General features: G+C 43.5%; 1 protein-coding gene across 1 annotated transcript in view; it reads right to left on the bottom strand.

Annotated features, from left to right (window-relative positions):
• Positions 1-26,054, bottom strand: part of LOC138548298 (vitamin D3 hydroxylase-associated protein-like) — a 428,655-nt gene that overhangs the window by 301,892 nt on the left and 100,709 nt on the right. The window contains exon 2 of the mRNA XM_069642266.1: positions 20,834-20,947. Within this exon, the coding sequence (XP_069498367.1) occupies positions 20,834-20,947 (114 nt within the window). The remainder of the gene's footprint in view (positions 1-20,833; positions 20,948-26,054) is intronic.

The raw sequence follows: 26,054 nt of genomic DNA on the forward strand, positions 1-26,054 counted from the left end.
TGGTGATATGGGAATATAGGAAGCACAAGCGATTGGTCCAAGATCACCTCGAGGCAAGTAAACAACGCACCGTATTTTATTGCATTTTATTGCATGGAATTGAACGCCTACCTTTGAACTTTCATGCACAGTGGTTCCCTCTGTGCAATCAAAGAAAAGTGTTGCAACAGACAGAATTGCCTTAACACATTTTATTTGCACGTCATTGTGCAAAAAGGGTAAAAGCCTCTGACAAATAATGGTTGCGAGAGGCATTTACAATGGATTTAATGGAGGGCACTTGCTTTTAGCAGATACAAAAAACAGTCCATAGGAATGCATTGGTTTCACGCCAGCATGATGAGGGCATGCTGCCATACAACTTTCCAGACTTTCTATCTGGGCGTATTGCGGTGAGTGCTGCATTTGAAAGAGCCTCCCGGGCCTTAATTTTTTATCTCAATAGCCCCTGTTGAGCCCCCCAGCACCCGCATGCACCGTTGTTTTCCCCCAACCCTCTCTTGTTCTACCAAACTGTTCTACTATTATCTGGTATCTAGTTTTTCAACCAATACCTGGCAACACTCGCCCACTGCATTGCCATTTTCTGTGCAAATTTCCAGTGCTACACTGATGACACTCAACTCATTTTGAAGCTGCCCTCTGCCACCTCCTCTCCCTCTCGCATCTCTGATTGCCTAACTGCCATTCAAGATTGGTGTGCCGCCAATGATCTTTGTCTGAATGCCAGCAAGACGGAGATCCTCCTCATCGGCACACCTTCACCATCCTTTCCCCTCACTCTCTGGCCGGCCTCCCTTGGCGCTCCTCCTACCCCCACCTGCGAGGCTAAGAACCTCGGGGTCATCTTTGACTCCACCCTTTCCTTCTCCGCCCACATCTCTGAGGTCTCTAAAAAGTCAAATTTCCGACTGCACCTCCTCAGAGGTACTCTGCCTTTCCTCTCCTTCCCCCAAAAGCTCATGGTATCTCAAGCTCTGGTTCTCTCTAGCTTGGACTATTGTAACAGCCTCTTTCTAAATCTAGCTGCCTCCACTCTCCGCCCACTGCAACTAATCCAAAACAGGACTGCGAGACTTGTCCTTGGCCTCAAGCCCTGGGATCGTATCTCTCCAGCTCTGAAATCTCTCCACTGGCTCCCAGTGGATGCAAGGATTACATTCAAAACCCTCTGCATTGTCCACAAGGCTTTCTGGGGCCTGGGTCCAAAATACCTTCAGCTATCCATCCACAAATACCTCCCCTCTCGAGCTCTTCGCTCCTCTACCTCCAACTCACTCAGGGTCAGTCGTTTTTCTAAGAAACGAGCTGGGGTAGATCTCTGTCTTCGCTGGGGCCTCCCTCTGGAACAGCCTCCCTGCCACTCTAAAACTTGAGGAGAACCATCTCCGGTTCCGGAAGCACCTCAAGACCATCCTCTTTTCCTCTGCCTTCGCTCCCCCTCTCCCCTGCTGATCTGCTCTCTGTTGGCAATGTGCACCTGGCCACCCTCTGTCTTTTGGGCCCAGGTACCTGCTCATTCTGCCACCCTCCCGCACTGCCTCCGGGCCACCCCTTGCACTGGGGTCTGTATCTGTACCCATACAGCCCCCCTTTGTCTTCCTGCACTTATCAGACCTACCCTGTCTGCTGCCTTAAACCTAGCACTTGCAAATTGCTGGCTGCATTACCACTGTTTGTTGCCTTTATTATTTATTTATTGTTATTCATCTGTTTCTCCTCTGCTTCGCACTTTCCACCTCTCCCCGTTCCATGCACTTTTCCCCTCCCCCTCTCCCATGCACTTGCGTGTTCTCAGTGTCACTGGGCCTAGTAAGATCGCTGTTTTGTTCTCCCCTGTTCCCCTCCTTTGCCTTGTCGTGCTCTGAAACACTTGTGTACGAGCGCGATAGAAATAAAATATCAATCAATCAATCTGAGCTCTTGTCGTTTTGTTCAATTGTCTACTATTGTCTCATCTGCTTGCGCCCATCCCTGTGTCCTTCCCTAGTGTTCTCTCCGCTCCCAGCACCCCCTCTATCCCCCCTCCTTCTTCTCTCCTCTCCCTACCTACTCTATGGTGCTCTCTGTCTCTCCTGTCTTTTCTATCTGCTTCTCTATCGACTACCTTGCTCTCCTCACTAAATCTGGTAGGAAGAAGTTTAAAAAGGACATCCTGGTCTCTAATCTAGACCTCCCTATTGCTGACAGCTATACCGCTGCTTTCTCCAGCCAAACCCTCACCAACATCCTCTTTGTTGTTCCCTCGCCAGACCTATGGACTCTCCATATGGTCTCTGTGCTTTCTCATTTCTCTTCTTCTCCCATTAATGGTGGCACCTGGTGGGAGGCCCTCCTGTCCTCCTTCCACTCCTCTAAGGTCATCATTAATGTTTACCTAAATGGTACCGTCTTGGTCCAAGGCCCTCAGGCTAATCGTCTCCTCTTTGATAGATGCTTCCTGTGTCTCATGAATTTCCTTTCTTCGTCTGCTGTCCCCTCTCTTCCCTCCATGGCTTTCTTGCCTCTCCCTGCTGTCTCCTCCTTGCCTACCTTGCCCTCTCCTTCTTCCTCTTCTATGACCCCTCTGGCTTCTTCTACACCGCTGCAGGGTGCACCTCTGATTTGTACCCCTTCCCGGAAGTCTTTCAAGGATGGCAACCTTCTCCATATTGCCACTCTCAACTTTCGCTCAGCTGTCAAACACTTCTGTGACATCTGCCACTTCCTTGAAGAACTTGACCTCAATGTCCTCAGTCACACTGAGACATGGTTCACGGTCAGCCCTGTCACAAGCTTTGACACTCTACTCCCTGATGGCTACAAAATCCTCTTCGCGCCCAGGTCCAATCGTTCCAGAAGGGGTGTAACCCTGATCTTCCCTGAGTGGATTCCTGCCTCTGTCATTCCTATGCAGGCATACTCCTCTTTCGAATGTCTCGTCTGCAGGCTGTCCCTCTCTCCTAGCCATTCCCTTACGGTGGCTACCATCTATCGGCCACCTGGTCAGATATCCTCCTTCTTCTCTGAGTGGGCAGACATCTCCACTTCACTCCTGGTCTCAACCACTCAACTCCTCCTTCTTGGAGACTTTAACATCTACCTGGATGCTTCCTGTCCTTCCTCTGGACTCTTTCGTGACCTCTGTAACTCTCTCTCACTCTCTATCCTCCCCTCTGGCCTGACTCACTCTGCAGGGCACACTCTGGATGTTCTGATCCCTGCAGGCCTTCCCTTTTCTGTCCCTCTCACCACTCCTCTCTCCTGGAGGGATCAATTTCTCCTTTCCTCCCTGCTCACTCTCTTCACCCATCAGGCCAAGCCAACTCCAGCACTGCCACCTACCTTCTCAGTTATCTGACCCATGAAGCGTCTGTCAGTTGAAGCTTTTGCCACCTCTTCCTCACCCCCACACCCTTCGGCTGACTCACACCCTGACACAGCACTTTCTATGCTCCACTCTGCTATATCTGATACTCTTGATATTCTTGCCCCTGTCATGAGGATTTGCTTGAAGCCCAAAGCCAAGTGCAACTCCTAGTATGACTCAGACCTTGTCACCCTTAAACGCGAATGCAGGGTGACTGAGAAGAAATGGCGTGCTTCCTGTGCATCCTCTGAAAAACTGGCCTGTGCCTGCTCCAAAGGCAATACCGGCTCTCTGTCTGCACCAAGAAGAGAGCCCTCATCCAAGCCTGCATCTCTGCAGCATCCAACAACTCGGCTGAACTCTTTAAAATCTGCGAGGAGCTGGCCAATCCTGCTGTAGTCCCTACCTCTCCTGTCCCCTCCCAGGCCCTCTGCACGGCCCTGGCTTCTCATTTCATCTCTAAAACTCAAGACGTCCTGTCCTCTCTCTCTTCCTATCCTCCTCCTCGCTCTACTCCCCGCTCTTCCTCTGGCCCTTATGTGGCCACCTCTCCTCCCTCCTTCTCTGCCTTTCCCCTGTTCTCCCCAGCCGAGGTTTCTAGACAAGTCTGATCTATGAAAGTCTTGTCAAAACAGGTTCTCCCCTGTTCCTCTAAAACCATCAAGGATCACATTGACATCCTGGGTCCTGCCGTGGCCGACTTCTGCAACTACTCCTTCACCACTGGAGTCTTCCCTTCCCCCCTGAAGCACTCCCTTGTGCACCCTTTCTCAAGAAACCTTCAGCCGACCCCTCCTGCCGTGCTAACTACTGCCCAATCTACATCATTCCTTTCCTGGGAAAACTCCCGGAAAGGCTGGCCATCTCCGAGCTTAATCTTCACACTGAATCGGTTGGTTGTCTCCATGACCATCAGTCTGGCTTCAGAGATGTGAGAAGCACGGAAACTGCTCTCCTGAACATCTATGAAGACCTGCTCTCCCACCTTGACTGCAATACCCCCCCCCCATGTCCTCATCTATCTTGAGCTCTCTGCTGCCTTTGACACGGCCAACCATGTCATCTTACTCAACAGTCTCCATGATAACCTGGGTATCAGCGATCAGGCCCTGGCTTGGCTGACCTCTTTCCTCTCTGATCGACCCTCCCAGGTCCACCTTGGGTCCTTCCTCTCCTCTATCTCTATCTATACCTGTGGTGTTCCCCAGTGGTCTAACATCTCTCCCTGGCTGTTCAACCAATACCTGAAACTTCTTGCCCACTGCTTTGCCGCTCTCTGCCCCAACTTTCAGTGCTATGTGGATATTTTCAGGCTCCCTTCCGCCACCTCTACTCCTTCTCTCATCTCTGACTATCTATCCGCTATCCAGGAGTGGTGTGCCACCAATGATCTCTGCCTTAATGCCAGTAAGGCTGAGATTCACCTCATCAGCACACCTGCTCCCTCCTTTCCTGTCGTGCTCTGGCCAGCCTCTGCTGGCCCTCTGCCTTCTCCCACCTGTGAGGCTAAAAACCTTGGGGTCATCTTCGACACCACTCTTACCTTCGCTCCTCAGATCTCTGATGTCTCTAAGAAGTCACACTGCCAGCTGCTCCTCCCCAGAGGTATTCTTCCTTTCTTCTCCTTCCCCCCGAAGCTCACTGTCTCCAGAGCTCTGGTTCTCTCTAGGCTGGACTACTGCAACAGCCTCTTTCTAAATCTGCCTGCTTCTACTCTCCACCCTTTGCAACTCATCCAGAACAGGACTGCAAGACTTGTCCTTGGCCTCAAGCCAGGGATCGAATCTCTCCAGAACTGAAATCTCTGCACTGGCTCCCAGTGGCTGGGAGGATTAAGTTCAAAACCCTCTGCATTGTCCAAAAGGCCTTCTGGGGTCTCAAAACCTTCAACTCTCTCTTCCTTAATATCTTCCTTCTCGAGCTCTTCGCTCCTCCACCTCCAACTCCTTGAGGGTCAGTCGCTTCTCCAAACAATGAGTTGGTGGTAGATCTGGTTTATGGTCTTTCCATCAGAAAAGTTTCCTACAAAACTTTTTCCATCGAAAGTTTTGCAACACATTTGTTTCCATCGAAATCATTTTTAGTAAAAAAAAAGGTTTGGGGTGGGTCACCCTCTCAACTCCCCAGTTTTTTACCTTTAAAAACCCACCCCAAACAAAATTAACCCTTTATCCACACAAACATACATTTGATGGAAAAATAATTGTTGCAAAACTTTCGATGGAAAACTGTTCATTGGAAACTTTATCGATGGAAAGACTGGATACTGGTAGATCTGTTTCTTCGGCTGGGGCCTCCATCTGGAACAGCCTTCCTGCCTCCCTGAAACTTGAGGAGAACCATCTCCGGTTACGGAAGCATCTCAAGACTTTCCTCTTTGCTTCTGTTTTTCTCCTTCTTTCCCGTGCTGAACTCCTGACTGAAACTGCACTGATCACCAGGCCTCTGATCTTGGGCCCAGAACCCCTCCCATGCCAGCTGCACACCTGTGCTGCCTCTGTGCAACCCCTGCTCTTGGGGGCTGTTTCTGTATCCCTACAGTCCCCACAAGCTCTTTACACTTGATGACTGCACTTACCCCTGCACATGCCACAAGGAGGCCGCACTTTCACCTATTGTTTTTATTTTATTTTTTTATTTTTTTAAATTTATTTACTGTTGATTCTATATATTGCACTGCCCCCTGTCCCTTACCGCCCCACCCCGCACTTTCCCTTTCCCCCATCCCCTGCACGATCTCAATGTCACCTGGCCTAGTAAGATCGTTGTCTTTGTCTTCCCTCTGTTCCCCCTTCCTTGCCTCGTCGTACCTTGAAACACTTGTGTACAGGGGCGTTATAAATGCCATATCATATCATACAACCATGTGGGCTTTACGGGCATAGCATAGGGGGAAGGATGTAATGGTCATTCCATTCTGTGCCCCAATACTGCCTGCAAACCCAGGGAAAATGACCTGGCCTGTCTTCTTTTTATTTCATCTTTTTGCACCTTGTATAGTAATTGATCAAATTTGCACAGTGGGTACCTGTTTGCACTGACGTAACAAAGCTACAAGGCCCCTCCGTACTATTTAAGAAGCCCAGGAAAATTAAATGCTTTCTAGTCTAATCCCTGGCATTGGGTAATGAATACAGATAACAGAGAAGCCACCACAGGAAATGTGACTAAAATCAAATATGTATGAGACACTCCTGGCAACTCGAAAACGGGTGGGTCGGACATACATGAGAGCTTGGGCCAGAGAATTGGGAAGGGAGATTACCGAGGAAGATTGGGTGAGCATAAGGGTGCGCAGCAAGAGCACCTCACTCTCGGTACAACTTAAAGAAACGTCATATAAGATAACCTACGCTTGGTATCCAACACCAACCCGCTTAAATAAAGCTAATAGGGACATTCATGAAGATTGTTGGCGAGGATGCAGGGAAACGGGCTCTTTCATACAGATTTTGTGGGTCTATCCAAAGATCAGACCCTTCTGAGAGGAAATTGTGGCATTTGCACTGCAGGTGGTGGAACAGGAATTCCCGTTTAACCCGCGAGTCGTGCTGATGGGGATACCTGTGAATGGAATTCATCCACTCTTCTCTAAGGATGGGAGAGTCATCACGACTATGTCCTTGGTGGCAAAGCTGGCAATAGCAGCTCATTGGAAGAGAAAGGAACCTCCTGATATTCAGGCTTGGTGGACCAGATTGCAGTCATATTGGCCATGGAAAACATATCAGCGACCGCTATTACATTTGCAGAGAAATTGGATCTGTTGTTGCCGTTTATGTCATCTGATTACAGGGTATATATAAAACATGCCGGCAAAGATTGAGGGCCCACAATCTGTTTAAATTATATGATGTTTCTTAGGTGACTGTTTTCACCTTTTCAAGCATGCTGTGATCTTCCGGGTGTTATAAGGTTTTTCTTGGTGCGTGGGGGGTTTGGGACGCAGGCATCAAAACAATGACATGGGGAAATGTTTCTGTTAACAGTCCTGAATAAGCTTTGTAGTATTCTGTGTTTGAAAACATTACATTCATACAATTCAAAAAAGACATTGGCTAAGATTGGGCAGGCATCAGATAGCGAATCACTCAATTAAAGGCCAATAAGATGGCTCAGCGAGTTGTGTATCAACCTTCAGTTACAGGTTTGAATTCTGACATGGCCGACTTAACCCTTCATCCAGTCAAGATTATTAAATTTGCATTAATAATAACATATAATTACAGTCTGTGGAAGTGAAGCGCTGTATAAAAATATGATATGTTTATGAGATTCAAGAGTCGATGGCTCAGAGCTATGTACTGGAAACAAAACATAAGCTCTCAAATGATTTGTGGGCAATTCATAACAAATGTGGGGTCGCAATAATTGACATTCAGTAGGGGAATCGCTTCAAAACAGGCTGGAACTCAAAATGAAAGTGTAAAAGCAAGGTGCAGTGCTTCATGTATTCACTTTGTGCTTCACTTTTTTTGTCTTCTTTCAAGATGTAGGTGGGGCACGAAGAATGTAGGTGGGGCACTAAGCATGTAGGTGGGGCACTAAGCAGGTTGCATGATATTTTTATGCAAGCACAAAACAAAATGATTATAATTAAAACCTGATAAAGTCCATATGAATTCCATAGAAATCCACAAGTAAATGCTGTATGCAAAGCAAAATATGCAGGCAGTGTTGACTTTTACAAACGCAATTTCCACTTGTTTTGCTCCACATGTGCACTGTGCATTGCAAAACTTTAAAATTGCATGCAAGGGTCCAAATAGGATGTAAGTGCTGTAGGGAAGAATAGGACAGTGCTTTCAATGGAGACAGTGAAATGAATGCAAAGACAGCAAATGGAAATGCACGTGTGAAATGTTCTATGTTATAATGAATGGGCCATCTGTACAGTTTGCACTGAATAAGCTAACCCAGAGTAATCAACTAACAATTTCCCGTTAAATAACATTTCTCCAGTAATTATTTAATGTATCCTTTAACAGAGCAATGATTCAGAAGATACATTCTGTTTTTTTTCCTGCTCAGTGGAAGTTTAAAACATGCATGCAAAATGCATTGGCTGTCTTTTTCATTTAGAAGGCGTTATTGTGTGCTTTGCAGGAAGCAAGTTGATAAAAATATGCTCGGAAGCTGGGGTGTTCGGAGAGGGAAATGCCATGATTCTAGAATAATCAGCTGGGGTGACAGGAGACATCAGGAGAGAAGGGGCAGGGTCAGTAAGAGTGACAGGCCTATGGTATAAATCTAGCTACAAGCGGGGGTGGAGATTCATTCATCATTTGGCAGAGGGAAGAGACAAAGAGTGCAAACGGGCTGTGCAAGGAGGGCAGCCGGGCTGTGCAAGGATGGCAGAGCCAGGCTATGCAGAAAGGGCCAGTTTCCCTTTAAGGCAGCTGTCTGAAGAAGACGGGTCGGACGGAGGTCGTGGCCTTGTGTTCGGGTTGCCTGAATCCGGGAGTCCTAATACTGCTGCATGCTGGCAGGACGACAAAGAACATCACTGATATTTAATGTGAGTAATTTCTGAATTGAGGCGCACGGGTGTGAATGTGTTCTGAGATTGCTAGAGAAATGTTATTTTTATGTAAAAGAATTCAACACATTTTAAATGTCATTTGGGATTTGGGGAAATTGTATTTCATGCTAAACGTAGCTCATGCCAAATGGACACGATCCAAGGTTAAAGTGGGTGAAGCTTACACTCATGTTATCATGTTAATTTTTTCTCTTGCTGTTTTTTTCTGGCTGAGTTGTATTCCCATGAATATTTTTGTCACTTTACAATGTTGCTGTTTTTTTTTCTCCAATCTCCAAAGGTTCAATGATAAATGCACATTTTAAAAGTTACCCCGCCTCTGGATCTGGGTTGTGTCATTTGTTTACTGTGACATCATAGATAGACAGATTGTATGTGTGCGATGTCTCAGCTGTGCATGCTGACAACTGAGCTGATCCGTCAAAGATGGTAGTCCGGTTTCGGAAATAAGTTACCGGAAAAACAGCTTGTGCTGTGTTGTCCCTGCATGTGCAAAGCCCGATAGTCTGCACTTACAGTCAACCCTAAACAGAATACAAATATAAGGGAGGGGTATATTTGTCTCATCATATAGGGCATTACTTTAGATACCCTGCTCTACCACGCTACTGCCATTTTACCACATGTCTAAATACCACCCAAGTTAGGTAATAGCCCTCTGACAAAAACCCCTAACATATTTTGGTGCGTTGGCCTTGTGGGAACAGACTGTAAGGTAGTTACTGGGCATGGCAGGTGTGTTTAGTACGGCCATTTGGTGCATTTAAAAGGGAACTAATTCTGTGAGGTGATAGTGTGGCGCTGCACAGTGTCATTATGTTCCAGATTGAGGTGAATTTTTCTGAACTGGTGAACTACCTAGAGGCAAAGCTATTTGCTCATGGGGTGTGGTCATCAGAAAATGCTGTCCTTTGGCGAGATTGCATCTGTGGGGAAGAGCAAAAAGAGCCATTAAATGACATTTTTTGATGAAGCCAGCACTATCCAAGTTTGCCTTTTGAGACTTTTCAGAGTTTCAGACAAAAATGCCGAAAAAGATTGCTTAGTAAGGCTATGTGCAAAAATCTGGTTTCTCTTAAATCGTCCTTTAAGACTGCAGGAGAATGACACTGAAGTAATTAACAGGTTACAGGTCAATCTGGAGGAGGCAAGTGAGCAGAAAAAAAGTTTAAAATCGGATTTAGAATCACATAACACAGAGATGCAGTCCAAATCCAAATGCAGCGAATTAGACAAACAGCTGTCTCAGAGAAGGAGACAATTTGAGGAGAGTGAACAGGAACTGAAACAATTAAAAGGAGTCACAGACACGATGAGTCAGGACAAAGAGGACACCATTTTCGGTGATTCAAATGCTCCAAAAGGATAACATGGAGAAAGAAAATGAATTTTACGCTATTGAACAAGAAATGGCGAAAATGCTGGATGAAAATGACCAGAAGGATAGGGAGTTTAAGCAGTGCCAAATGCAAATAAATGAAATGCAAGCCGTGATTAATAGGATTAATGGTGAGAACTCTAACCCTTGTAATTTGCATTTAATTTAAAATGGCCCCCTTTGAGTGAAGAGGTATTTACCTCAAACAGTATTTCAGGAATTCCACATGTGGTTAATAATTCATGGTTATAAGATGGAATAGCCCCCACAAATACACCCGGCCCTCCCCAGCTTGTTAAAAACCATTTGTCCTGTAAGTGAAGGGATGTGCAAATCCCTTTTTTTTATTTCCTGGGTAACTAGATGCAAGGGTGTCCCTGACAATGCCCACATTCTCACCCATCTGATTGAACAATGCAAAGAAGGGTCATTACTAACCCTTCTGTTCTTTTTTCAACATTTGTCAGCAGCTGTGTGCACCAAACTTCAAACAGGGATGGAAATGCATATTTTGAATTTTTAAAAATTGACAACAAAGGGTCTATTTCTGAAATACTGCGTTTTGTAAACCTGCTACTGGCGTACTAGAAATGTCTTCATCAGAAATGCCTTCAGCCACTCTATTTATAAGCAGTATGTGTGTCCTTCAGTGAAGTCCTGTTAAAAACTAGCACTGCAAAGCCAACAGTGTTGCCTTGTGTAAAAGTACTAGGCATTTGCCAGGCACTGATATTTTATGCCCAAGTACCTGGACCATTTTCCCCCCGCTACCATTAATGGCCATTTAATACCACTACGGCAGTGCCTGGCAAGTGCTTTTGCCATGCTTACACAAAAGCCAAAAGTATTGGCATATCTAAAGCTTGTTTCTAAAATGTATTCGTTATCTTATTTGTAAGTATCAACAATTGAGCTGCTTTACATTTTTCTCTTCTTAGCTATTCTAACAATATGTGGAGGGCATTTTCTAAGAAAACAGAGTGACAGAAAAGGTGCAAAATGCAGCTGTAACACACTTAGGCCTATCTTAACACCCTTTTCTCGCTGTTTGGGGTATTATTAAGATTTTAGAATTTGAGCAGTGGACACAGAACAGGAATATTCATTCTAGTTCCTCTTTCTCCTCGACCTCCATTAAGCACTTGGTTTAACAGCAACTTATGATTTTAATGATGGTGTAAAACCAATGGATTCCTAATTAATCTGTGTAGCATTCTGCATTCTAATGCTTTTAGAATGTAAAATGCAGAACTAGGAGAGTCGAATGGGCATCATTAGAAACCACAGAGTGAAGAGAATAAAGGCTGTGTTGGAGCCAGTGGGGCCTTGCATTTGCACTTAATAAAGAGAATAAGAAACCTCTTCAATTTGAGCATGGAAGGCTCCAAGAAGCTGCGGCATCAAACTTGCCAGCGTAGTCTACTGCTTTGGATTGGCAAAGAAGCCCAGGTTTGGGTGAGTTTGATTTAGTGCACGCTCGTGCTCTAATTTGCCTTCTTTAAATGAGAAATGTGCACCGAGCGACATACAAGGAAAGCTCTGTTGCAGTGGGCATCATACACCAGAGCACTCTGCTGTTTAGACAGCGTGCGCTCTTTCTATTGCCATGTGCAGCCATAGCAACTGGTATAAATGAAGGCCGTGTTAAAGGAAAATACCGTTCACCGTTCCGGAGCGTGGCAGCCATTTTGACTGGTTTGAGAAATTAATCGATTGTAAAATAGTTTTAATAAAAGACACTGTGCATCCAGTGCTTTCTCTTCCTCATCTCAGTACTTTGGATTTTTCTACTTGCATCCACTTGCCTCTTCCTCATCCCAGTACTTGTGAAATGTGTTAACAAAAGTAATTTTAAGATTTTAACATTGGTTGTGCATCTGTTATTGTTTCCTTTTTTCAGCAATTCAGAAATGCATAACAAATTCAAGTAACTGCATTGGCAACCAGCAAGACTGTGTAGGTATTGCAGGAGGGTGTTTACATTATTTTACTTTCTTCTTTGCCGATGCTGGATACAAGAGAATAATGCAAAGTGTGCCAACACCAAGTTACTTTTTAGATGCCCAAGGTGAGAGCAGTATACCATTGGAAAATGTGGAAGAAACATTTTGAGCATTATGTATTGGCAGTACATGGGAAAAAATGTGCAAGTGAAAGGAAGAAATGTTTACTCTTGCTTTTTTCGGGGAACTATGAACAAGAACAATTTGAGAATTTACCAAAATTGCCTGAGGACGAAGCGGGAGGTTTATCTGAATATGATAAGAGCATAAAAATGCTTGCCAGGCATTATGATAAGTCAAAAAGCATAGTGTTGGAGAGATATCTCTGTGGGAAGAGGAAGCAGCAACAGACTGAATCGGAACAATATATTACGGCTTTAAGAGGATTCGTAGTCATCTGTGAATTTGGAAGTACACTAAATGACTTCATGATCAATTTATATTAGAATGTTCTGATAGTAAAATCCGAGAAGTGTTGCGATCGAAGAGTAATCATTCTCTGAATGAGGTGCTCAGAGTGGTAAAAGAAGTTGAACACACACACAAATGTATCAAAGAATTGGAAAAGAGGACAGAATATGATACATAAAAAGGCAGGAGGTGGGTGTACAAGTCATGGACATTTTTGCAGTATAAGGAAAAAAGTTGGAAATAATTAAACCAAACTTTAAAATGAAAAGGAACAGATTGAAAGAGAATAAAAATGAGGAAGAAAGACAAAAATGTTTTCATTGTGGGAATCAAAATATTTAGGCTGAATTACTTTTCCAGGAATTGATTAGAAGACAAGATTGTTTTTGTGCAAAACAAACATTAAAATGCTGCAATTTTACCAACAGTGAGATGTGTCCTGATGTTAAGACTTTATGCAAAAAAGGCAACAAGAGGGGTCATTTCACTAACTGTTGTAGTTCAAGCAGTGAGTCTGCTGACTAGGTTGAGGAGTTATGTGATAATTCAGAGGAGTGCACTTACATTATAGATGAAGTTGTGATAGATAATATTGGTATCAATGTAGATGAGGATTCTGATGCTGAAAAGCCAATGGCCACCATTTGGGTTGAGGGGGAGGATGTGGGAATGGTCACACATTCAGGGGCCATTTATACTTTGATGCCCAAGAGGATTTTTGAAACCACTTTACAAGAGAAGTGTAAATCGAACGTAGCAGATATCAGACCTGTTGCACATGTAGGTAGACTTATTGAGTTAGTAGGATGGTTCTGGACCATGCAATCTAAAGATAGGTTGGCCAAGGGAAAGTGTATGTTTCTAATAAGGGTAGCTATCCTCTTTTGAGCTTGTCTTATCAAAAGACGTTGGACATAAAACTGTAAATATTACATGCACAAGATAAAGAAGAAATCTGATTCTGTTCCAGTGGTGCAGAACGTAAAATCTGTACCTACGAATCTCAGAGTTGCTGTACAAAAAGAACTTGAAGATATGGAAAGGAAGGAGTTTATAGAAAGAACAACCTCTTCTGAACGGGTTTCTCCTCTTGTGATTGTACACATACCAAATGGAAAGTTGAGAGTCTGCATTGATTTAAGATCTGTAAATCAGTAAAAGAATTGCATGGAGCTGTGAAACCCTCTGATGGTAGGATTTGGAATCTTAATATAGTTGGCAAGATTACAGACAGGAATTCAGATAATGAGAAATACATTTTGACAGGATCAAGTGGTCTGCACAGTTCTTATAATGGTAAGAAAGTTGTCCCAACTAATGTACAACGTTTGGATGCTGATTTAACTGAGCATCCTAGAAGAGAGTGTTGCAGACCTCTATATCTGAGAGAGTATGTTGAGTAGTAAACTTTGATATATCAGAAAGAATTCCAGTTTAAAAGAAAACTTGTTAGAGTTTCACAGTCTGTGTATAGTTTCATTTCTGATATGGTATCAAATATATCTCAGGGGTATGTTGAACACTTAAATGAGATATATCAGAACACTTTTTCAGTTTAAACCTGCTATATTTTGAAGTGATATATTTAATTTCATTTATTGTAATTATTTGTAAAATGTGTAGAGAAGGGAGATCTGTAGCATTCTGCATTCTAATGCTTTTAGAATGAAGAATGCAGTTCTAGGAGAGTAGAATGTGCATCATTAACCTCTTCAATTTGCATGTGGAATCATTTCAATCTGCCTTCTTTTTATACCTACTAAAAGAAAGAGGGTCGGCTCCATGTAAATTATGCTGATGTGACCTGTTACATTAGCACTTTGGTGCAAACAGGGCCCCTCATTGTAATATTTATCACTGGCTGTTCGGAGTTCAAAATGGAGGTGTATAGCAGAGGCGAAATTGCTTTTACTCCTCCCTTTTGCCATCGCCGACATTTACACGACCGGAGCTTTTACAACGCAATACCATGGAATCCAACTGCTCTTTGAGGTTCCTTGTGATAATGTTGCTGTGAAAAAGTCAACAGGTAAAAAAAAAATCCTAACTCCTAACATTATGTCCCCAAATATTCTAGGAGGGGTATAATTATATATTATCACCTCCAATCCTAGAATATTTGGGGAAAGTGTTTTGTATTCTGGAGGCAGCATTTTTCAAAGAAATGTTGCCACCTTGCGGCCATTTCCACAACAACATTTTCACTGGATACCCTTTTGGAGGGTGTAAAATTCAGACGGATTACATACAAATCAAAAGCATTTACACAAGCATGAAAATGTATTGCTGGCGTAAATGCTGTCGTATTTGTATGGAGGAGAGAAGGTAGAGGTGTAATCGTAAATTAGGGCCCGGTAATGCAGCATCTCTTCCTGGTCCCACTGTAATGTGTGTCCTTTTAGTTCCTTGGCAGTGTTGCAGATCATTCGAGTTGTTCCATGCATGCCCTTAAGTCTCATCTTATCTAGTCTAATGGAAATGATGCAGGCTGACAGTGTGCTGTCGAAGAATGTTGTTGTCTGCTGCATGTGTACTCGGCTCTGAAGAACTGGAGGGCCAGGCACTGCATCATTGTAAAGCCCACTGTAAAACGTGTGTGATGCTTGTTTACCTGTTCTAAGCCCAGCCTCTCATCATTAGAATGATACAAAGGGTGAAGGTACGATCTGAAGGGAACACTTAGTTGATAGACAGGCGTGACCGGCCAATTAGAAGCAGCGCCCTGCCAATGTCCTTCCTTGGGAAGTGAGCAATGAAGATCTGTCACCCTAGCAACAGTGCTGAATCCAGACATGCATAGCTGCCAGGTGGCCCCATGGCCTGTGTGATACCTGCAGGCAGTTATGTTTTTGCACTGCTGGAACTTGTATTTTCATTTTTCTCATTGAAAACAGGTGCCTCCAAGTCCCGACATGCATTCTACAAAACTAGGACTGTCTGAAGGTGGTGTCATGCATGACATGGGGGCACTTAGCATCCATGATTTACGCACATATTGGCCAGCAAATTATGAGTTCTTTGACCTTGTGGGGAAAACTGCTGCGCCATGTTCTGTGAGGAACTTGCTGTGAGCCCCAACAGCACAGGTCGAGTATGCTGGCCCAACCGAAAAACAGGTTGGACTTTAATAGCATGGTATCAGATTAACCGGTCCCCCCTCTTCTGCAATTCTATAACCAAGCTAACCATTCTCCTGAGTTTTCCCGTAACTATACAGCCAAAGAGTGCACTTTGCTGTGTTTTTGCTCTATGTGGTGCAATGTAGGACCTTGTTGCCCCATGTTCAACAAAGGGGATGCTTTCTCTCTTTGTGAGTGAAACGGGGGATGGGGGCTGTGACTGAGTAGGTTTTCTTAGTTCAGTTTATTTGTTTGGTCAGAGCTCATATTGCCAATTAATCGGTGGGGGGGGCTTGGAACAGGGTGTCTGTGACAAACCACACATAATTACATCTGAGGTCTACCAACAAGGTGTCCTTAATATAACTACGAGAACTTTCATATGTCAATGACGAGGCAGGAGCGTGCTTCCCACAATATCAACAGGGAGGACTTTGGCCTCAAACTCATTTCAAATGAAAGAAAATGAACCTGCCAAAGGAAGTACTTTTGCAAGAGATCACTAGGTCGTCATTAACCCTCGAGTTGCCTTCTCCTAATGCGAGAACTGACGGTATATACTCAGCCCCTTCCGGGAAACGCCTTCTGTGGGGGTGAGAGGTGGAGAAGCAGGAGAAATGAGGGTAAAACTAGGGATGGAGTCATGGCAGACAAATAATGTGCCAAAATGTGAAAAATTGTCAAATCATATAATACCATTACCAGCAGGCTAAGTAATATGAACCTAAAAAATATGCCTATCAGTTTTAAAACTTTAGTTTCAAAACGTAAATAAGCACAGTGAAACAAACGTATATATGCTATTGTACTCATTGTTTAACTCATCTGAACTCATTGTGAACCCCTGACCACACTTACACACTCCTGAGACCTAGCCGTGGCCACTCTCCATGCTACCGTGATTGGTTTGGCTAAACTACTAGATGTTGTCCCCTGTTCCCTATACCTAAGGTGGCTTTCGAAACATCTGTCCAACGGGACAACTTAAACAAAAAATAAATTAAGAATACAAAGTGGAGCTAAGATTTTCTGAGCTCAGAAATGTGTCTCTGAGTGCTGGAAGCATCTAAGTCAGTGGTCTGCAACCGTTGACTCGACAGATGCTTTGGACAACACGTCCTATCACCCATAACCAGCATGCTTACTGTAAGGAAGGCCCAAAACCTGAAACGAGCAAAATGAATCCAAAGAGGACAAATTTGTGCATGAATGTCAAGAAAAACAAATGTTATTGCATTTAATCTCGGACGAGAAAAAAGACAACATTTGTTCAATGCATCATCTTTACATGGCTGCATATATAGGAAAGAGTGGACATTGTTGCAAGATATACAAAAAAAGTTGCAATCTTATTAGTTGAGGCTAATTGACCCATACAGAAAAACATACATTTGTTAGTCTTATTGGCTCAAACCGTCCCTCGTGACCAGACCAGTAGCATCCCTCTAATACTGACCTAATGTCTGGTTCAACTGGAGTTCTCCATCCCCATTGGCCTGTGGACTTAGGTTCATTTTGTTGCTTTCGGACTCCTCTCCTATTGGTCAACCCACCCTTTAGAGTCTCATGGTGTACGTCACCCCTCCGATTTAACCAATCCCCTTGTGAGGTGGAGACTGTGTGGAAGCAAAATCAAATACCTCATCCTATTCCCATGCGACTGGAACACTTGGCACTCCCTGATGGTACTCACCCTCATACCTGTACAACTGACAACTTATATTGTGACTTCTCTTTGGAAACATGTTGCATTTCGAGAGCTCTTCTTACCATGGGAACAAGTGACCTTATAAAAAAAACACTACTAGCACAACACTCAGATGAGAATATTTTCCTGAATTCATGAGCTCTGTTTCCCTTGGTCTCTGCAGTACCAATTAAGTGGCCATTGCGTTAGTGGGGGCAGTAGAGTCACTTCTTAATAAGCTCCCCCTAGTTGCGCTTCCGTATTACTGCATGATCATCAACATGTGTCCTTCGCTGCATTGCATAGAATATGTATTAAAAAGGTATGTGCACCTGACACAGCTGATGCATTGCAGAGTAGCCTAGCATAACGACAGAATTGCTGACCCAAAAGATGGCCCACTCTCCTTACTATGGGCTATGGGAACGTCCTCAACCAGTACTTTCACATTTGGGCCGTTGGACTTGCATCCCAACATTACCGTGATCGGGTGGGTGTACCTGATCTAAATTCTATTCTATGCATACAGTGCTGATTAGGAGCTCAGGCATGGGCATTTGGTTTCCATGGATTATAGGATCTGTTCCTGCATTAACCCATGGCTCAAACAGCAAAACCCTAGGCCAGGCTGTTGCTGAATGTGTGTGAGGTGACACATATAACCCCAGTCGGTTTGCTGTCAATCTTTGCACTAGGGGTGTGCAAATTTTCAAGACTTTGCACACCTTGTGAAGTTTACTGGAAACGGTGCACACTTCAAAGTACTTACCATTGGCACTTTCCTTGATAATTCTCAGGAGGATAGCTCAGGGGCAACGCGCTTGCCTTGGAGGCAAGACGACGCAGAGCAACACAGGTTTGATCCCGGGGTCCACACTTAGAAACCTCCAGGTATTAAGCATGTTATAAATAATCAATTATTATAATAATTAGAATGCATAAACAAGTCCATGATCATGTGACTTTTGTGTCTGTATTTTCATATGCCATTTGATTTGAGTAAAAAGGCAATTTCCATGATCTGTCAAATTGTGCAGTTGTTTGGTACTCAGTTTGATGGCTTCCGAGGGAGGATAGCATAACTCAGCCCTTAGGGGGGTCATACCTGTAACATGCAAGATACACATGGATCCCTGCAGCAGTCATAAGGATAATAGAGCTAGCAGACTGGCCAAATAGAGTGATACGTGGACCTGCTAAAGGAAAAGTGGGAGATTTGTGCATGCTTCAGAGCCTCTTTATAAGGTCAGTACCTGAAGTTTAGTCTCACATGTCAGAGTGCCATCCATAACTGTCCAAATCCCTCTCAAGGCACCAGTCGATATTACAATTCGAAGAGGCTGAATTTCTGCAGGGTGGTGTCTCTAAAGGAGTGGTGATGCTAAGGTAGTTTAATTCCCTTTTAGGAACATCCTGGAATCTGACTTATCCTAACAAAATCTTGATGGCCATTTAGAAGCTAATGTTTCCCACAAAAGAGCCTCATTCCGAGTTTGGCAAAAAAGTGGTGATAACGGAATAACTACCATTTGTACTTCAAGATTTCTGCTGGAGGTAAACCCTCCACCTAACTTAGTAATCAGCTAAATCGGCAGAATTACTGATGAAATCCCCATGCAATCCTATGAACTCCTAAAAAAATGGGGATTTGATCTGCCTACCACCACTTGTAATCCAGCAGTAAATCCACGGGACAAAGTGTAAATAATGGCAATTCCATTTGGTGATAGTGTCGCGGAATTACCGCCGGGTACAGCTAAACTCGGAATGAAGGCCAAGATCCTCTTTACCTGCATAACAATATATATACACAGGTAAAACCCTCGAGAGCCCTGTGTATAGAAACAACCTCACAGCACCTTAGAGCTCACACTTTCCCAAACATACCAAAATGATGTGTTGCTGAGACTTCTGTTAAACACTTGCCACCAGTTAAAATGCAAATGCAACATTGGGGCCGATATTGCTTAGTGTCAATTGCAATGACCCAGGACCATGAGTCACACAATGTATTTCGTAGATATTTGAAAGCCCTGACAGCTGAGGTACAAGTGTGGTGGAGAGACAGATGAGCCACAGCTAGCCACAACCCGAGCCACTTCCAAGTATTTGTTTATACTGCCTCAATAGACAACTGTGAACCACTGTTTTTGGCTTGTCCAGGTAATTGGCCTTTCCAAAACAATAATTAATCGCGTGCCTCCATTGAGTTTGAAAACATATAAGTGTGTTTGTAATGAAGGGTAATGAGACTCAAACCCAGCACTGCTTAATTCTCCCTGAGTGAGCGTTGTAACAGTTAGTCCATCAATGCTCTGGCTATTTTGCATGTGTCAAAATGATTATGTATCGGAGAACTTTGCCCTCATGGCTGTTATGAAAGGGATAATTTAAACAGTGTAGCACTGCCAAATTCTCCATAATGCTTCAGGGACTGGAAGATTTGAGCTAGAACGAATATAAGTGAGCACAAATACTGTTAGGGAGAGTTGAGTCAAATATATAAAATACACATGAAAATAATAAATACAAATTCCTAATGTATAAAATAGCTACTATATGCACACAGTAAGTGTTTATACTCTGATTAAAAAACATTGATGGTGGTGATCAAACCCTAGCTTCTCGGGGTCCCAGGTGAAGTTTCTAACATCTGGTCCAGCAATGATCTGGCAATGGGAAGTGCTAAATCTCTTATCAGCCTGAGTATCTCACAAGTTGTAAAGAGGTAAAAAGGATGGCTTGTATTGTGATTGTGGATATATGTGATAGTTTATTTTCATTTACCCAACCTAACATCCATTTTACCTACACCTGACCTAAAAATTACCTTTTAACGCAGGGGATACCTCCTGGCCCCCATTCACGCATTGACCCATGAAGTCTTCCTTAATCCCTCCTATTCTTTCTTTTAATAACTGTACACCTTTTTATCTTTTTTTCTACTATATAGCCACCTTGTAATACTGCATTATTGGCTACGTTTCATTGTTCATACACGTTTTTGAAGTTTTTTACCCTCTTTATTTTCAAAATTCATTATTGTTACACCTTCCAATAATATCTCATTAATTTGTTTCTGCAACGTAATCACTGGTTACCGTGATTGTTTGATTTGATCTTTATTTGTATCCTAATATTTCAGTTTAGAATGAATAAAAATAGTGTGTGATATGATTTATTGCTAGTAACTGTTTATGCTATTAAAATACATCTAATACTAAATTATGGTAAGATTGTCTAATTTCCGAGAACATCTGCTTAAGCACTTACTTAAATTTCCCTTAAGACCCACGACAGAATTGCCATATCCTCCCACCAGCATAACAAGGTATTTGAGTCACCTTTTCCATGTAGGTGTAAAGGACGTGCTCTGGCAGAAGCACATCTTCTTTCAGGTTCTCTGACAGCTCCTTCAGGGGCAAGGACAAGATGTCTTCGGGTTTCAGCCCAGGGTTCTGTGAAATGAGGAAAGAGTCATGGTGAAGTTAAACAGTACTATTAATATGAATGTCATAGAAGGAATTAACCATCATACATATTATTACTGAAATACTAGCTGTATCTGCAGTCAAGAATCAATTATCTACCTGTGTTTTACAATAAAATAATGCAATAAACCAAAGAACACATTTTTATAACAAATAATGCTACTATGACAGAAATGTCAAGCCACAAAGAAATGATTAACACGTTCATGGTCACTGCAGAGGAATAGGGAGTATAATAGGGTGCAAGGGCTGTTGTGGGATACCCAGTATATTGGGGTCCAGTTGTTCCATACCAAGCTTGTTACTCCTTGGCCTAAATTGGTTACCTGCACTCAGGTTAGACAGTGCCTCCCTGCTATCCCCACCTAAATCCATGTCAGTACCCCTACTTAAAATCATGCCCTATATGTGCTGCTTTATACCTTTCATCAGAAAAGAGGATATATTATATATTTTCATATCAAATATATTTATACAAATTATATATATCAAGTCGGAGGATAGCTCAGGGGCAACATGCGTGTGTTGGAAGCAAGACAAAATGAGTAGCATAGGTTTGATACCCGGTCCCTCGCTTGGAGACTGGACTCCAGCATAAAGTGCAATATAAACTCACAATATAATATAAACAAGTGTTTTCGTTTAATTTTTGTACAGTGCTCTTCTGTTTTACACCCTGCCTAAGTTAATGTTATAGAAGACTTTTACCCAATGTGCTGCTTAACTTTCTTGCCAACTTTAAGTTATGATGGACTCTAGCCCAAAGCACTGCAATACATCCTGCCTACTTGAAGATCGTAGCAGACTTCTTTTCGATGGGAGGTATGAAAATGAAACTGTGGAGCAAAAGAGACTGCTCTATAGGCCCAGGGGGTCTGCTGTGTACGGAAACACTGTGTCCGAAGGTCTCTTTGGAGAAAGAAATTCAGAAGGTATGGTGGAAGTGTGCAAGGTAAGGGGCAGGCAATTTGGGTGTATGCCTGCAATGTATTTATTTGTTTGAAGTTAGTAACATGGAAGTTTTGCTGTGTGTGCGCATTATTTTTTCAAAAGTGTGCAATAATTGGGGTATTGTGGGAAAACAAATAAAAACTTTGCAGTGTATGGATTAAGTGGCAGGCATTGTACTGTTGTACATGCACTCTGGGTATGACATCATATGATGTGCAATTGTATGGTGTGGCATTTGCCATACCCCTACAAACATGTCTAGGAAAGCGGAACGAGCCAAGGGAAGGGAAACAGAGGGGAGATAGAGACAACTACACTAGTAGGCCAGGTGTGACTTACGTAGCCGAAGGGCATGGGTGGAGGGAGGGGAAGGTACTGTATATGGGAAAAAGAACAAAGGACTATAATTAACAATACGGCCCAATTGTGACAAGTGAATAGATAAGTGTAAAGAACAGGTGGTGGATGAACTGTGAGGCATACAGAAAGTGCAGGGTGTGATTGAAAGCCATTGCAGAGGTTCGCGTGGTGGGGGTAGGTGATATGTGGCCGACATACCAGAGTTGCATGGTAACTAGTGCAGAATGAGTGTATGTCCGGCTGTTGGCCTGGGAGAGGGGAATAAACAGCAGACGCTAAGAGGAAGGGTTTGGGGTGCTTTTTGAACTGCTGATGATACCCCTCAAGTGTCAGGGACCCAGGGAGGCTGCTACAGAGGGAGGATACAGGCGAAGAAGCATACCTACCACGAACTGGTTATTTGTAGAAGTGCGTGGCCCTGAGGGAGTTGGAGGCGCATGAGGGAAGCGCTCGCGCATGCAAATGTCTAGGAAGTCACAGTTGGAGGTATTGAGGTCCTAGGGCCCAGAAGGCCTTTTGCATAATGCAGAGTATTCACACTTTATTTTTAGCAGCCACTGGGTGTTATTGGTGATATTTCAGTGCAGGCCATATAGCATCCTAAATCGCATACTTCTCTTCTGGATGCGTTCCAGAGGACCAATAGTAGAAGGGGGCAGATTTAAAAGAAGACTGTGGCAATAGTGGTGCCTAGACATAAGTGCAGCTGTGCACATAGTGATGTTTGGGAAAGCTCCTTTCGCCTAGTGCGATACATTCGATGCTGCTATTGGTGCTATTTTTTTATGATTTAGGTAGGAGGTGGGTTAGTGGGTAATACATTTCGTAGAATTGTCAGGAGGAAAGCAAAGAGTTCCTGTTTCAATATTACAGTGTATCATGTGGGCAAAGAAGAACATTGCAAGCACATATCGTTGAAATGCTACTTAATGGTAGGTGATGGGAAAGCATCCAGTTTCCTTGTAAAGAATGTAATGGCCGCTCAGTGGCAGATACCATGGGCAGAGGTGTTCCTTAACAGAGTTGTACACATACAACATTTTGTCGTGCTGGGTGCTCATGTGGGTGAACGTGGAAGCAAAAACGTTGCACTCTGTCACATAATTTTCTACTACAAGTGTTTTCCAATGACTGGATACTTGTAGGCTGATTTAGCAACTGTACTTTTGAAGTGTTGCCTAGATCCCACAGTGTTACATGCTAAGGTCTTGTATGCCATTGGTGGATGTGTGTGTGACTGTTTACACATAGCCAATCAGGTACTGGTGGAGAAAGAAATAGTGGAAAGGAAGGAGAGACTGCTACTGTACTGGGGCACGCAATTTGGGAACCGCACGTGCCACATTGTGTGCTTCTCACCATGCGGTCCAATAGAAATATGATTGTGGAGATTATCCAATCAGGTATTGAGAGTGTGGTTCAGTGAAAGGGGCGGTCATACAGTGTTGCATTAATGAGTGTAGTGAGGGTGGCTGAGATGGCGAAACGCATTGTGTTGATTTTGGGTGATGCATTTGTGCTCGATCTGCACAAGTATGCTTCGGAAAGACACTTTTATGGCAATTTTGGTTTGGAAGGAGTGCACACCTTGTGAAACGGTGTCTATGAGCGCAGTTTCGCCAATATGCATACACTTTGCAGAGACTTGGCCACCTTTGGGGCTGTGGATGTCGTCGTCCTTCACTATGGCGGTATGCATATTGGTTACGTGTCTTGTTTAGGTTTGTTCTGTCGAATCAGAAAGTTGCTGAATGCAGTGAGGTGCCTTTTTCCAACTGCCCAGGTGTTTGTTTCATATATACTACCAAAAAGAGTATGGGTGAATGCTGATGAATGTTGTTCCGAGCCAGATGCTGGGAGGTGTGTCATCAACAGAAGCCTGTCAGATTGTGTGCCCTCGCGTGGGATGTTCTTCTTCAACAATTACCTCATTAGTTGTGGAAATGCAGAGTTTTTGTTATGGAAATGGCCTTGTCGGCCAATGGCAATGCTGTTTTGTTTGCCAATCTACAGTATGCAGTGAAGAGTTTACTGTAATATTGTGACTGCAAGAACACATAAAACTAATGAAAAACTGAAAAAAGGTGTCTCGCTACAAGCATCTAAAATGAGGAATTGAAAAAAACAAAGCATTTGGACAGCCTCCCTTAAAAACGAAATTAAAATGTATCCGTCCACAGCCGCACGCAGCACAGGGATTTTCAAAATGGCCATGTAAATGGGACTGCGCAGGGTGAAGTATTGCGCAATGCCTTTTTTGGGTGTGGTGTGTACGCAGAGGACTGGTGTTGAAAACTCATACTGTTAGATGGAGAGCTCTTTAATGTAATTGGTGGATGCTGTTGGGTGTCCTGACCCACGTTTGAGCTATCATGCTGCAACATTTGGTGCTGTGGGCTTAGAAAATCCAAGATGGCCAAAAAGCCCACATGTGCGCCAGAATCCAGGAGAACCACGCAGTTTGTGCGTACACCAAAATGGCTGCCTTACTTGCCACCCACCAGTGCGAGCATGATGGGCCAGGGTGTCATGAGTGGAATGAGTGCCAAAGGTAAAACAGCAGCGCCTGTTAGCTCAAAAACGCTTTAAAATTACCTTTGGTTTCTCTGAATACCAGCTCAAATTGCCTATTTTCAAACATTGCAACACATCCAAAAATCTCACTGAACACCAGCGGACATCTGGCAGAATGAAGTATGTGTGCATACAAAATCTGGGAAGATTAAGAGCCCAAAACAATGTTCATAACAAAACTGGCTGAGCTATGCATGTCAGCAGCCTAACTGAAACTGGATTAAAACCACCAAAATCGAAATGTTTAAATTAACTGAGTGACCTACTTTTGAGTGTCACATAGTTTGTAACTGTTAAAATGTCATAGTTTTGAACTTAGAATCAGCATTCTAGCTGCATATCTAAAAATTGTATTGACTTAAACTGGGGAACAAAAAATGACATGTAGCTAAAAACTGGCTTAAAGAGATTCCAATTCTGCCTGACAGGTTCCCAGGCCTGGCTGCATTCTGTTGCCCCTGCCTAAAGGAGGTCACACACTCTCTGATTGAATTACCAGGGGACTGCAAGAAACTAAACAAAGGGCCCAGGCAGATGGTTTATTAGGGGGGTGGTAAATGGCTTCCTTTTGAACAAAGCCCTTCCTTGGCTCAGGCAGATGGTTTATAGGGGAGGTCGTAAAGTGGCTTCCTCTTGGCGGAAACGGGGAGGGGCAGCCCCCTCTGAGAACAGGCTGAGCTTAAAGAAAGTGGGCAAACTGGTTTCTCAACCATGTGACCTGGGAAGACACACCCCTGTTGGCCAGAATATGATTTTAAGAAAGATGTATAACTCATGGTGCGGACTTGTCAAAATTATCTAAATGATACCATAATTCTTGTGATTTTTCTGCCCACATTTTAAGAGGTTTTAGGACCCGGTGGTATGATCTGGGGGTTTACGAGCAGAAAAGAGGTTGTTACTCTAAATGTATGCAGGTTAAAAATCTGACACTTCCTTATCTAAATGCCCACATGCCTTGCACACAATTGTATAAATTTGGAGAAAACTCCGATATGGGGAAAGCTACTAAAAAGCGCAAAATGTTGCCATTTCTGAATGCAAGCCCCCAGGAAGCGCAGAGTTTGAACAGAGTATACCTCATGTGATATGTGATGGGTGCATGTAATTTTAAACAACTGTGTATCTGTGCAATATGTATTTGGGTCAAATATAGATTTGTGTGCAATTTGACAGGGGAGTGTCCTTT

Source organism: Ambystoma mexicanum, chromosome 1q (genome assembly GCF_040938575.1).
Source record: "Ambystoma mexicanum isolate Mex_15411 chromosome 1q, UKY_AmexF1_1, whole genome shotgun sequence".
NCBI lineage: Eukaryota > Metazoa > Chordata > Amphibia > Caudata > Ambystomatidae > Ambystoma > Ambystoma mexicanum.